This window comes from Rhinolophus sinicus, linkage group LG14, assembly GCF_036562045.2.
Source record: "Rhinolophus sinicus isolate RSC01 linkage group LG14, ASM3656204v1, whole genome shotgun sequence".
Classification (NCBI taxonomy): domain Eukaryota; kingdom Metazoa; phylum Chordata; class Mammalia; order Chiroptera; family Rhinolophidae; genus Rhinolophus; species Rhinolophus sinicus.
Window position 1 is genome coordinate 31,198,157 of NC_133763.1, and position 13,087 is coordinate 31,211,243.

Here is a 13,087-nt window from a genome sequence, read left to right on the forward strand (position 1 = left end):
CCCCCCTCCAACCCCCACCTTTGGTAACCATCAACCTGCTTTCTGTATCTATGAGCTTCTGGGGGGTTTTTGTTTGTTTTATTTAGATTCCACATATAAGAGATCATAGGTATTTGTCTTTCTCTGACTTATCTCACCTAACATAATGCCCTCGAGGTCCATCCATGTTGTCACAAATGGCAAGATTTCATTCTTTTTATAACGGAATAATAGTCCATTGTATATATGTACCACATCTTCTTTATCCATTAATCTATTGATGGACACAGGCTGCTTCCATAATGCTGCAGTAAACGTGGAGATACATACGAGGTGTGATCAAACAATATGGTGAATGTTTAAATAAATAAAAATTATCATAGTAAAAGACACACTGCCATTAATCCCCCTCAAAATACTCGCCCTCGCTTCAAACACACTTATCCCATCACTCTTGCCACTTACTGAAGCAGTTCTGGAAGTCCTCTTTCGTGAGTGTCTTTAGTTGTGCTGTCGTGGCTGCCTCTATGTCCTAAATCATTTTGACTTTGGGAAAGAGCCAGAAGTTGCATGGTGCCAGATCCAGTGAATATGGTGGATGAAGACACACTGTAATGTTTTTATTTGACAGAAATTGCCGTATAACAGAAGCGATGTATGACACGGAACAATGTCATGATGGAGGATGATTTACGGCACACTTTAAAACACACCTTCTCTCAACCGTAGCTCACACCCAACTGACTGCACCGAACAAGTTGAAACTTGTCATACAGTGTTACTAAGGTTCCGTGCACCCCTTCCTGTATTGAAGATCCCTGTCTTTCCATTGGATGGCATTCATCAGCAGCATTCACTGTATTTTTTTTATCACAATGGAAAGGCTCCATGTCACACATTGCTTCTGGTATGGCAATTTCTGTTAAATAAAAACATTACATTTTGTAGGGTGTCAGATGGGCACTTATCTTATTAGGGAGACCACTTCATGGACTGTGTAGATATCTGACCACTGATACATGGTACACCTGAAGCAGAAGCTGAATAATATTGAATGTCAACCATAATTTAATATATATATAGTCACAGGATATGGAGTACAGCATAGGGAATAAAGTCAATGTAATTGTAACAGCTGTATACCATGTCAGAAGGGTAGTAGATTGGGGGAGGGGGTTATCACTTTGTGAGGGGTGTAAATGTCTAACTATTACATTGTTTTGTACACCTGAAACTAATAAACAAAAAATTGTGGTGTGTCCTCATCCACCTTATTCACTGGATCTGGCACCATGCAACATCTGGCTCTTCCCCAAAGTCAAAATGACCATGAAAGGTAAACATTTTGAACCAATTCAAGACATGAAGGCAGCACGACAGCACAATTAAAGACACTCACGAAAGAGGACTTCCAGAACTGCTTCAGAAAGTGGCAAGAATGATGGAATAAGTGTGTTCAAATCATAGAGGAGTATTTTGAGGGGGATTGAGAGCAATGTGTCTTTTACTGTGATAAATTTTTTTATTTAAACATTCATGGTATTTTTAAATCACATCTCGTATATCTTTTCAAGTTAGTATTTTCATTTTCTTTGGACAAATACCCAGAAATGAGAATCCTAGATCATATGGGAGTTTCATTTTTAATTTTTTTGAGGAACCTCCATACTGTTTTCCATAGTGGCTGCACCAATTTACATTCCCACCAACAGTATGCAAGGGTTTTCTTATTCTCCACACCTTTACCAACACTTGTTATCCCTTGTCCTTTAGATAATAACCATTCTAACAGGTGTGCAGTAATATCTCATTGTGGTTTTGAATTGCATTTCCCTTATGATTAGTGATGATGAGCACCTTTTCGTGTACTTGTTGAACATCTGTATGTCTTTGGGAAAATGTCTCCTGAGGTCCTCTACCCATTTTAATCAAATTGTTTGATGTTTTGCTATTGAGTGGTATGAGCTCTTTATATATTTTGGATATTAATCCCTTACCAAATATGTGATTTGCAAATATTTTCTCCCATTGCCTTTTTATTTTGTTGATGTACAGAAGCTGTACTTGTTTATTTTTGCTTTTGTTGCTTTTACTTTTGGTGTCAGATTCAAAAAAATCATCACCAAGACCAGTTTGAGTGGTTTATCTCCTGTTTTCTTTTAGGAATGTTATGGTTTCAGGCCTTATGTTCAAATCTTTAATTTTGAGTTAATTTTTGTGTATTACGTAAGATAGTAGTCAAGCTTCATTCTTTTGCATGCACTGTCCAGTTTTCCCAACACCCTAGGAAAGATAGTGAAAGACACTATCTTTCCTCCTTTGTCATAGATTAAATGACCATATAGGCATCGATTTATTTCTGGACTCTCTATGCTGTTCCGTTGATCTATGTGTCTGTTTTCATGCCAGTACCGTACTATTTTAATTACAATAGCTTTGTAATAGAATTTGAAATCACCTCCCCACCACACACACACCCCTTTGTGAAGCACATTTTCCATTGCATCCAGATTTTGGAAACTGTTTGGTATGAAGTTATGCAGTGAATAAAGACTGCCTCTGAAGAGCAGATGTCATTCAGACATGGGAAAGTTAGTCTTCCAGTTTCCCTGGACTCTCCCCTCATCTAAAATAGGAAAATAGATTTCTTTCTCAAGAAAGAAATCACAGATAGTGAAATAGGTAATATGAAGTGAAGTTTGTTTTCAGATTTTCTAACATCATAAAGGTCTTATGCTCTGAGGAGCCTGATGTGCTTTGATTTGTATAGTCTGCTTTGGTGCACGCAGTGATAGCAGAGGAAAATAACTAATAATTAACTTGTGAGGTGCATAGCACGTACCTAATGATTCAGAGCTCATGCTTTTCAATTGATAGCTGGGTCAGGGAGCAGTTTGGCCTCTTGGTCTCCTGGTCAGATCAGTAGTCTGAGTGCAAGTTATCGGGTGTCCATCTCACCACTGGGCTGCCCCCCTGCCACTAACAGAGATGTTGAGTTTTATGTAATACCTAAACATAATGTGCTCCATAAAAATAAAGCTTAAGGAAAAGCTATCAGTGCAGCTCTGTGCTTTTTTTTATTTTAACAGTGTACAAAATTAGCCATTTGTCATACTTATGGCACTTTATCAAAAAGGCATTCATTCACATCCTAGTCAAATTTAATAGATGCTTGTACTTGACGTTGCCTAATGCACATATTTTTCAGTTGGTTTATATCCTTCTGCCTGTTCATTATTTCTACTTGGGGGGGGGGGGGGTTGTTCTTGGCTTCCTATGAGGTTTCAGTGACATGATATGTTTTTACTCAGAGTGCACATTACCTGAAGCTAGGCTGTGACTCGGGGAGGCTGCTGCCCAGCAAAGCTTCCAGGTTTCAGCAGTTAAATCTAATACCAAGAAACTTGGTGTAGGATGGCTCAGATCTATTAATATATAAGGGAATGTTACCTTCCCCAAAAGACACAAATACAAACACAGATGATTAAAAAGAATTTCTTTCGTCAAATCCTTTTGGATGCCTGAGACTCACAATTTCTTTTCTCTTTCCATAGATGTAACTCCTTCATTGAAAATACCTCTGCTCTCAAGAAGCCTCAGGCCAAACTGAAGAAAATGCACAATTTAGGACACAAAAACAACAGCCCTCCCAAAGAGCCTCAACCTAAAAGGGTGGAACAGGTTTACAGGGCCTTGAAAAGTGGACTTGAGTAAGAACCTGAAACCTAACAATGCATTGAAACTTTTTCCTTTCTAGAGTGTTGGGAAGGTGGGGGTCAAAGGTAAAACAAGTTTATGAAATAATTTTTAAATGTCTATTTCTGTAGTAGATGTTTTATTCTCGTACCATCATCAAGGAAGCCTTAAATGAGTCCCAAAAATGTGAAATTTATTGGGTTTCAACATGATGTCCGTAACACTGAAGGAGACCTGAAAGAGTAATGGGTTTATATTGAACTCTGTATGGTATTGGATTCCACTTAAACCATGGTGGACAGGCAGATCGATTTTAAAGCTTGCTGAAGAAGGGTTCTGAAACCTTCACAAGTATATTATAGGGATTATTTATCCAGAATAAAACTTCCCCAATGTTTGGTGACACATCTACAGTCGGTGTTGTATTGCATTAAATAGAATTCTGTGAGCCCAGTCCTAGGATGGACTCCATATTTTTCTGGCCCTTTCCCTCCTCATCGTTTTTTTCTGTTCTGGGCTTTCAACCTCATGGGGGTTCTTCTTTTTGATCTTCTGGATAGTATCAGATGCAATTACTAGAGCTTTCATAATGTTGAGAGATTGGTAAAATATAGTGCCTCTTCCCCACCAACTCTGCCCTCCACAAAGTGAGGTTCAGATTCTTAATCTTTTCAGAAGGAAAAGGTCAGCAACACCAGATTTCACTTGACAGTCACAAAGTTCATAATTATATCTTGTCTTGTCTTTGCAGTGAATATCTGGAGGTTCACCAGACGGAGTTGGACAAGTTGACAGCTCAGTTAAAAGATATGAGAAGAAACTCTCGCCTGGTAGGTACCACCCAGTCATCAAGATGTTAACACAGTGTTCTTTTTTTTAGCTAAGTATCTTTTACTAGATGGGGATGGGGATGAGGAAGAACCTTCAAGAAAAGCAGATCCAAGGCGCAAAATACTATCTGCTTCCTGATGTATTTGAATGCTTTATTCTTGATATGCTTAAGTGTTTTCCAAGCACATTTATGCAGATAAACTTTATAATCAGGAAAAAATACTTAAAAAAAACCTCCCTATACCCCTTCCCTTGAATAATAAAAGGAAATGAAAAGTCGGGATTTCCCTAGCATATTGTTAGTACAGAGCTGGGAACCCAGAACTTTTGCTTTATCGCTGGCGTTTGAAAGATGTAACAGGTAATGACGTCAGAGAAGGAAAGGAGGCTGGATCAACAGGGGAAGGTGGAGGCGTCCGTGCGCCAGTTGGACTGCACGTTGCGTTCTTTGAGATGCTTGCAAGTCTCCTCTTTTCTAATGATTTTGATAACTTGTCTGGTTGGAGAGGTGTTTCTAACGTATACATGATTTTAAATGACTTTGTTCAGTTCTAAATGATAATATCTTAATGTTTCAGGGCATCAGAAAGCCCAGTGAAAGTCTACATATTTCCAGGAAGTATAGCTGTCCATTAATAGCTGCGATTTTTTCTTTTTTAGGAGATGTGCTAAAATGCATATTGTTTTTTTCAATGTCTAGAGGTTAAAGGCTTTATAGAAGTTAAGGGTTTATAGAAGTTATCTCCTAATGATGTTAGAGGATAAATGGCCTCTATCTATGTGGAGCTCCTTATGGAATGGCCTTCAGAGTTTTTGAATGCTCTTGAGCATCCTCTATGGGCAACCAGTGTCCCTCCTTGGAGAACAATGGTGAGTGGAAGGAAAGATATAACATTCCATAAAAGCCCTCTCCATGGGGGATGTGGGGAAGTACTGATTCCCCTGTGATACTGTGAGCACACAGGAAATGGACTTGCTTTAAAAATAATTTGTGAAAAGCACATCACCACCTTCAAGGACCCTCCATAAGTACCAATTTTACATGTTTAACCAGGAAGGCAAGTATTTTTTTTAACACATATATCATTGTTACATTTTATTATATTATTTATTCTTAAAAAATTAAAATATGAACGTGAATTTATATGCCCCTCAATATGTAAGAGAGAAGAGCTCAAAGCATGTGAAATCCTTAATGCTCCCAAAGGGCAGAGAGGACTGGATGGAATTCTGGAGACATGGAGTATAAATAAATAGGGTCTCTTAAAAGTATTCTTACTGGTATTTAAAATAACCTGGAGCTTTACTCTTTTAAAGCAAATATCAAAAAACCCAGTGAACTTTACGAGGCTGATCATTATTTCACTGACAACGCAGAAATACAGATTAAAACCCTCCGCTAATTTCAGTAACAATTTTGAGAAAGATATGTTTTAATCCAGATACTCCTTTTTTTTATTTTAGGGCGTGCTCTATGACCTAGACAAGGTAAGTTATTGTTCCGTGTTCGGGTGTTACTGAAAAATAAAACCCTGTGTCCTTGAGTAGAGGCCAGTGATCCCCTCTTAGATAACAGTAAGATACTAGAGAACTGATGATTTTTCTAATCCCAGAAAAATTCATGCTTTTATCTAACGAGATGATGAATAAGTACTGTGATCTGCAGATCCAATACATGTTTAAGATCACTTTCATAAAAATGCCACCTGGCTGTAAGATTTTCAGTGTGCTGAAAAGTTTCAGAACTCCAAAGTGTTTGGAAGTCCTTCCCTGTCTTCTATCTAAATGTAAACTATCATATTTCATCAAATCAAAGACATCTTTGATTGGAAAACACACCATTATTTTATGTGCCACTACGAAAAAAAAAAATGATTCCAGTTAAACTATGACACAGTCCTTTCTTTCCACTTCAAATTTATATTTTATATTTAGTAACAAAGCTTTTAGGCCTGTTTTAAATGTAATTTTTTTAGTTATATATGATGCTGTCTCTTTCCATGCCTTTCATATACAATGCCTTTAATGCTGAATTATAGTATAATCTGTTTGCAAACATTTGAAAGAGTAATTAAATTTAATGCATGTAATAATAATATGTATACTCAAATGAAGCGATGACACATAAATAACTGTGATTATCTCTGAGAATGCACAGGCAATGGCACTTGTAAAATGCACCTCAATTTCAGAGACACTAAAATGTGGAGAGAAAAAAATTTATCTTCAAGCTAATAAAATATGTTGTTATAAAGGAATTCAGTTATACTCCAATATGATACTGCTGCCAGAAATCCAGTGCATTCCATTTGATGGGACTCCCTTGATGTGAAACACAAGGATTCCAATAACCAACTCAAGTTTATCTCTCAGAATATTTATTCACTATTTTTTAAAAATACTTCCCAAATTAATACTAGGGAATCTCTAAAATAGCAACAGATAGGAGGGAAATATTTAGCCTTTTCTGGTTCTTTTGAGTATGAGATGATAAAGATATTCTCACATATCTAGATTAATTGAACTGTAAATGGCTGTACTTTCTCAAACTTCTTCTTTTAATTCCAGCAAATTAAAACGATTGAGAGATACATGAGACGCCTGGAGTTTCACATTAGTAAGGTATTGAAATTCCTGTTGTCTTTGCCTCTGTTTTTCAGTTCTTACTTACTGATCAATACAACTTTGGCCTAAGCATAGCATCTAGTCCATGGAGAATTTCTTATTGAATTGACTCCTACGCTGATTCGCAATCAAGTCTTCCAATAGGCAATAAAAATAGAGAAGAAAATAGAGAAGAAATGAGATTGGAGAGCCTAATAATCTAGCACAGCTATGACTCTACTTCAGTTCAACAAACACGATTAAGAGATTCCCATGTAACACGCAGCATGCCTGGTGGAGGGCGGGCTAGGTCTCAAGATAGTCTGGTGAGAGATAAGACTGAACCAAATTGACCCTACAAAAACGTCATGCTTCCCTAACTTCTCAGTATGGTCCCACATACAACCTGTACCACATAAACTTCTTCATGAAGGCCTTTAAAGCACTTAAAGACAGCTGTCAGTACCTCCCTAAATCTTTCTCAAGTTCTTAGCTCCTTCCACTCTTCTTTATGTGGCATGGTTTCCAGTTATCTTTTCATCTTTAGTGCCCCTTAGACATGCACCAGTTTGTCAGGGTCCCTGATATCCAGCCTTGAACCCTACAAATAGCTTATGGATGGTCCAGTCAGTCTAGTGGGGAGCAGGGCTGTCATCCTTGTTCTGAACGCCATCAGGAGATACTAGTGCAACCTAGAAAAAGTCTCCCATTGGGAGATACTAAATCACACCAGTCACAATTCCTGTTCCCATCTACACACATCAAACTCTCTTCCAAGTGGAGAGACTGCGGGGTTTAGCAGATCTCTCTACTAGGAGTCAGAAGCATTAGGTACTAGTCACAGCTCTGCCCCGTATTTGTTGCAGAAAAACGGCAAGGACTGAGAAACTCTAGCGGCACGCAGAGATCAGGGAGAACACAGCTTTATTACGCCAGCTGGCTCAGCGGGATCCTTCCCAAAAGACTGAGCCCCTGGCAAGGTTTTGAGCAGGTTTTTATGGGTTGGGGACTTCCTTGAGTCCGGGACGGGGTAGGTGTCATCTGGTGATTGGCTCAAGGTGATTGGAGGGGGTTATGCGGAAGTGGGCTGGGGCTTAGGCTGGGGACTTCTCTCTCTGCTGGGGCCACCATTTAACTCAGTTCCACGTGGCAGGGAACCATTTTAAAGTCAGTTTCCCCATCATATTCACTGGGCTGTACCATCTGTGTGGACCTTGGCTTTCTACTCTGTGAAATGGGGCTCGGGAGGTACATGTATTCAGTCTCGATGATCCTAAGAATCTTCTTTTAAAATTCTATGATGATTCCATATGTATATGCTACTACCTTTGTACATTCCCACTTTGAAAGGTATCTATTACCTAGGCAGATCTGAAATTGCTTCTGTTTCTGCTAAACTCAAAAATAGTTTTATTTTTGACCTGCATTTTTATTAATGGCATCCATTAGAAGGTATTTATGTGGCAGGCAAGCTTTGACAAGTTACTCACTGTTTAATTTGAAAAAAGCAAGAAAACCAAATCAGTATTAGGCAGGTGTGTGTTTATCCATCTTGTGTGCATCATTGTTAGAGATGCCAATCCCAGTGGCTGTTAAAGGTTGGTCGTACTCTCTTTGCAGCACCATATACACAGGGTGCCTAACAAATTATATTTAATTGAATGAGTCAGTTAATTAGTTTATTTGATGAGAGCCACTGCTGGCTTATAGGTAATGCAGATGCTTACCTGCAGATGGGCCGGTTTCTGCTCAGATGAGTACAGTTATCCTTTATCCTAAAGTTTAACTCCATTTGGCTAAGATAGGTTGCTATTTGATGAGAACAATAGTATAAGACAACAAAGATAAATATCATCAGGAATTAACTTTAGAACAGGTTTTCTCAACCTCAGCACTACTGATATTTGGAGATAATTCTTTGTTGTAGGGGGACTGTCCTCTGCATTATAGATGTTTAGCAGCAACCCTGGCCTTTACCAGTTACTAGATGCCAGTAGCACCTCCCAGCTGTGACACTGAAAAATGTGTCCAGATATTGCCAAACGTCCCCTGGTGTCAAAATATCCTTGGGTGATTGAGAATCCCTGCTTGAGAACCATTAAGTGATAACAGGCTTCTATAGAGTGTGATCAGTAGCCATTTGCAAAGGGTGTATGATTGTTTAGAAGCATAAATGTAGAGGTGTAGCAGGGAAAATTTTTATTTCCATTGCTTCTATTTATTTTTTTGATTATGGTATAATTTAGATACAAGAAATATCACAGTTCTTAAGTGTTCAGTTGGATAAGTTTTGACAATTGTGCTTCACCCTAATTTAAGAATAACCTAACTTCATTTTCTCTCTTTATTGTTGAGCCAAGCAAGACTTCACAAAAATCATTTTCAGTAAATAGTCTCTAGTTCTTTTTTAATAAAAAAAATGCTAAATCTGAATGTGTGACTATCACCTTGTGACACTCTGTCTTAAAATACAGTGGTAATAGCCGAGTATACTACAAAGTTTCCACCTCGTGTGAAACTATATAAACTCTTCTAGTGTTTGTTGCATATATAGGAGGCTCCTATCTTCATTACCCCATAGTCTCACACAGTCCACGCATGTTAAGTTCATTTTCATCTTGTGTAATTGGGTAAAAAGACTTAGAGTAAAATCTGCTTTGAAGTAGAAAATGAATCATAGTGGCTAAAACAAAAATGATAGGTATCTGTCTAAAAGGATGACACTTCTCCAAGAGTCTCCTCATTGAGGTCAGGAACAGTGTCTTTTTATTTATTTATTTATTTTTAAAGATTTATTGGGGAAGGGGAACAGGACTTTATTGGGGAACAGTGTGTACTCCAGGACTTTTTTTTTTTTTTACCCAAGTTAAGTTCTTGTCCTTTCAGTCTTAGTTATGGGGGGTGCAGTTCACTTCCAGGTCCAGTTGCCGTTGCTAGTTGCAGGGGGCGCTGCCCACCATCCCTTGATTCCTTGGGAGACTCAAGGAATCAAACTGGCGACCTTGTGGTTGAGAGCCCAATGGCCCATGTGGGAATCGAACCAGCAGCCTTCGGAGTTAGGAGCACGGAGCTCCTACCGCCTGAGCCGCCCGGCTGGCCCTGGAACAGTGTCTTTAAGCACTTAACAATGACCTATGTAACTGTTTTCAAGTGTGGTCAGTACTTGCCTCACTTGTGTTTCCTGTTTGATCCTGGCAGGTAGATGAGCTCTATGAAGCTTATTGTATCCAAAGACGCCTCCAAGATGGTGCCAGCAAAATGAAGCAAGCCTTTGCAATGTCGCCTGCCAGCAAGGCCGCCCGGGAGAGTCTGTCAGAGATCAACCGGAGCTACAAAGAGTACACAGAGGTATGTGCTCACCTGCTCAGCTGCCCAGCCCCACCTGGCCTGCTGTGAATGTGGGTAATTGCCAAGAAAAAGGGATGGCAACCTGTAACCTCATTCTGCTCTTCAGAGAGATACATTTTACTATTTGCCTCTCTTGCTTTTTATTTCTTTTTTGAGGCTGTCAGTAGAATTGTTTAAAATGACTCTTGGGTAGTTCATTGGTTGTATTTTTCTTAGTGCCTTCACTGGACTCCAGAGCATATGCCTTCATCAGTCCCTAAGAGTCACCTGTCAGGGAATCATCCCTGGTGTCTTGTAATAAGCCTATTCATGCACTTGTAAAACCACAAGATGTTAGTCACTACAAAGCCATTCACTGACCCAGCCTTGCAGTTCTGTGCGTGCTCCATGCTGCCCTATACAGTGTCTGCACAAGTGGACCACAAACGCTTTTTGATGATTTCAGTGAATGACTAAGTCACAATGCCCTGGTTTCTTTCATTTAAATGTACTTCCAAATTCTAGTATACAGTCTCATCGAACTTTATCCCCAGAAGTTGAACCTTGTGGTTAAGATCGCCATGGGTGTTGGGTGTCACTAACCCTTCTGCCTATGATCAGTTTATTGTAAGAAATTCCCCTTCTATCTTAAAGAAATGAGACAAAGGACACTGAACAGAAGTGTGCTGTCCTGGTTTCTCACTGTCTTCTGGGCCCAAATACATGACACAGGGAGGTTTTTGCTTTTCCCTGGGTCACCTAATACCAATGTCTTTGATGAAATGACTGAATTATTAAAGCTGCACTTCTCACTATCCCATGAGTCGTACAGAGGTCAAATTTCATGAGTGAAGTCATCAGCCTGATGGGGGTCTTTGGACAATTCCTGGAGGTGGGCATCTGTCTCAGCCCTGGGATTGGCGGGGATGGGGATTGGGGGGAACCTCTTGGATGACTTGTGCAGGATCGATTTGTATGTACACTCCAGCACTGTCTCTTGTCTACACTAACTTTGTCTCTTCATGGTCTAAAACTGGGCTTCTTTACCTAAGTGCCTCTTTCAGAATAATGCTTTTTAAATGCAGAAACTAAAATACATAGGAATTCAAAGGAAACAAATTACATTGAAATATAATTGTTTCATTATTATCAGTACAGTTATTAAAATATTTTAAAAATCAAATGTGTGATACAATGCTATGTTGCTGCTTTGTTAACACATCAAATTAAATTGATCTATGCCAGTGGCACTAGTTATTCGAAATTGTGAAATTCAAAGGAGTGAAGAATATCAGTGATTTTTCAAGGTATCTGCAAGAAATGTTGTGATATGAACATATATATGATTTCTGTCAGTGTCAAAGTCACAGGCACTAGTAATACTGTGATGGCTTGTTTCCATCTTCATGACATAGGGACATTTTTTCCCCACCCAAGTTGATGGACCCACAGGTTGAGAACCTCTGGCTTAGAAGCAGCCCCAATTCATTAGACCTCATTTCTTCATGTCTCTGAAATCAAGAGCTATTGCCAATTATAGAGGCTGTTCACAGTCCCCAAGCAGATAATTGACCCGCCGCCTGTAGGAGCTGCCTGTCCTTGAACATTTGCAGGTCATTTCAGAAATACCCACCTTTGGTCAAGGGCCAAGACATGGCATCATACTTTGCTCACAAACTCAAAGATGTAGGGTGTAATTTCAGCAAGAGGAAGGGCTGCCTTCGAGAAAAAAGAAGTCCGGGACTTCTGTGGCTTCATACATCACTTGGTATCAAGTGATTTTGTACCTTCACATAACCAAGAAAAACAAACAGGATTTTATCACAAAGGACAGTTAGGGCAGGATGCTCTGGGTGCCTTTGCAAGTGCAGCAATATTCATCAATGGGTACTTGGGTGAGACGGAAGAAAATTCTGACCATGGATGTCCTCAAGTGTTAAACTAGCTGCCCCCCATTTTCCAAGACATGGCAGCAATCTTGACATATATGATAACATTGTTGATATTTCTGGAAACCGTAAATTCATTCCATCACGGAGATGCCCAGTGCTCTGAGGGAGAAAATTGGTTTACGACACCGAGACTGTTTTCAAAGCTTTCAAGCTGCACAGAGCTCAAACTTCAGGAAGTTCCCCCCAGCGTTGCTAAGTTTGTTGAGGTACTAAAAGCTTTCAGGAGAGGGACCTCCAAATGAACAAAGGAACAAATAAGAATCAGAACCTCTAGCCTTATAAATCAATCCTCAGCAAAAAATACTCGTGTGAAAGCCATTTCTGTCCATACTCACTGAGCTGGCTGTGGGTTAGGAGAGGCCACCCCAAGCCTCCAGCCTTGCCACGGGACAAGCCTGAAGAGGCCACTCCAGGGGCTGGGATGGGGACTGCTGCTTAGGTTAGCAGAGACGGCACCAAAAGCTTAACTGGCCAAGCTGCAGAAGAACCTCACTGAGACAGCCCCTGGCCACAGCACTTCTCCTTTTGATTTCTACCTCTGATTGCTCTGTTTAGATCCTCAGATACTGAGCAAGTCAGGTGAAGGTAGTTACATAGCTAACCTGAAGCATAAATGGTGTCGTTCTTTCTGCCTCTACTGTTCCCTTACATTACAGTGAGAAGACAGACTCTGGTCAGACCCAGGAATCATTTTTGGG

At 39.6% G+C, this 13,087-nt stretch overlaps 1 protein-coding gene across 8 annotated transcripts in view; it reads left to right on the top strand.

Moving 5' to 3' along the window:
• RIPOR2 (RHO family interacting cell polarization regulator 2) overlaps positions 1–13,087 on the top strand; it is a 185,064-nt gene that overhangs the window by 129,240 nt on the left and 42,737 nt on the right. For all 8 annotated transcript variants that reach the window (XM_019716822.2, XM_019716819.2, XM_019716820.2 and 5 more), the window contains exons 3-7: positions 3,534–3,689; positions 4,427–4,505; positions 5,971–5,994; positions 7,075–7,128; positions 10,309–10,458. In XM_019716822.2, the coding sequence (XP_019572381.2) occupies positions 3,534–3,689; positions 4,427–4,505; positions 5,971–5,994; positions 7,075–7,128; positions 10,309–10,458 (463 nt within the window). The remainder of the gene's footprint in view (positions 1–3,533; positions 3,690–4,426; positions 4,506–5,970; positions 5,995–7,074; positions 7,129–10,308; positions 10,459–13,087) is intronic.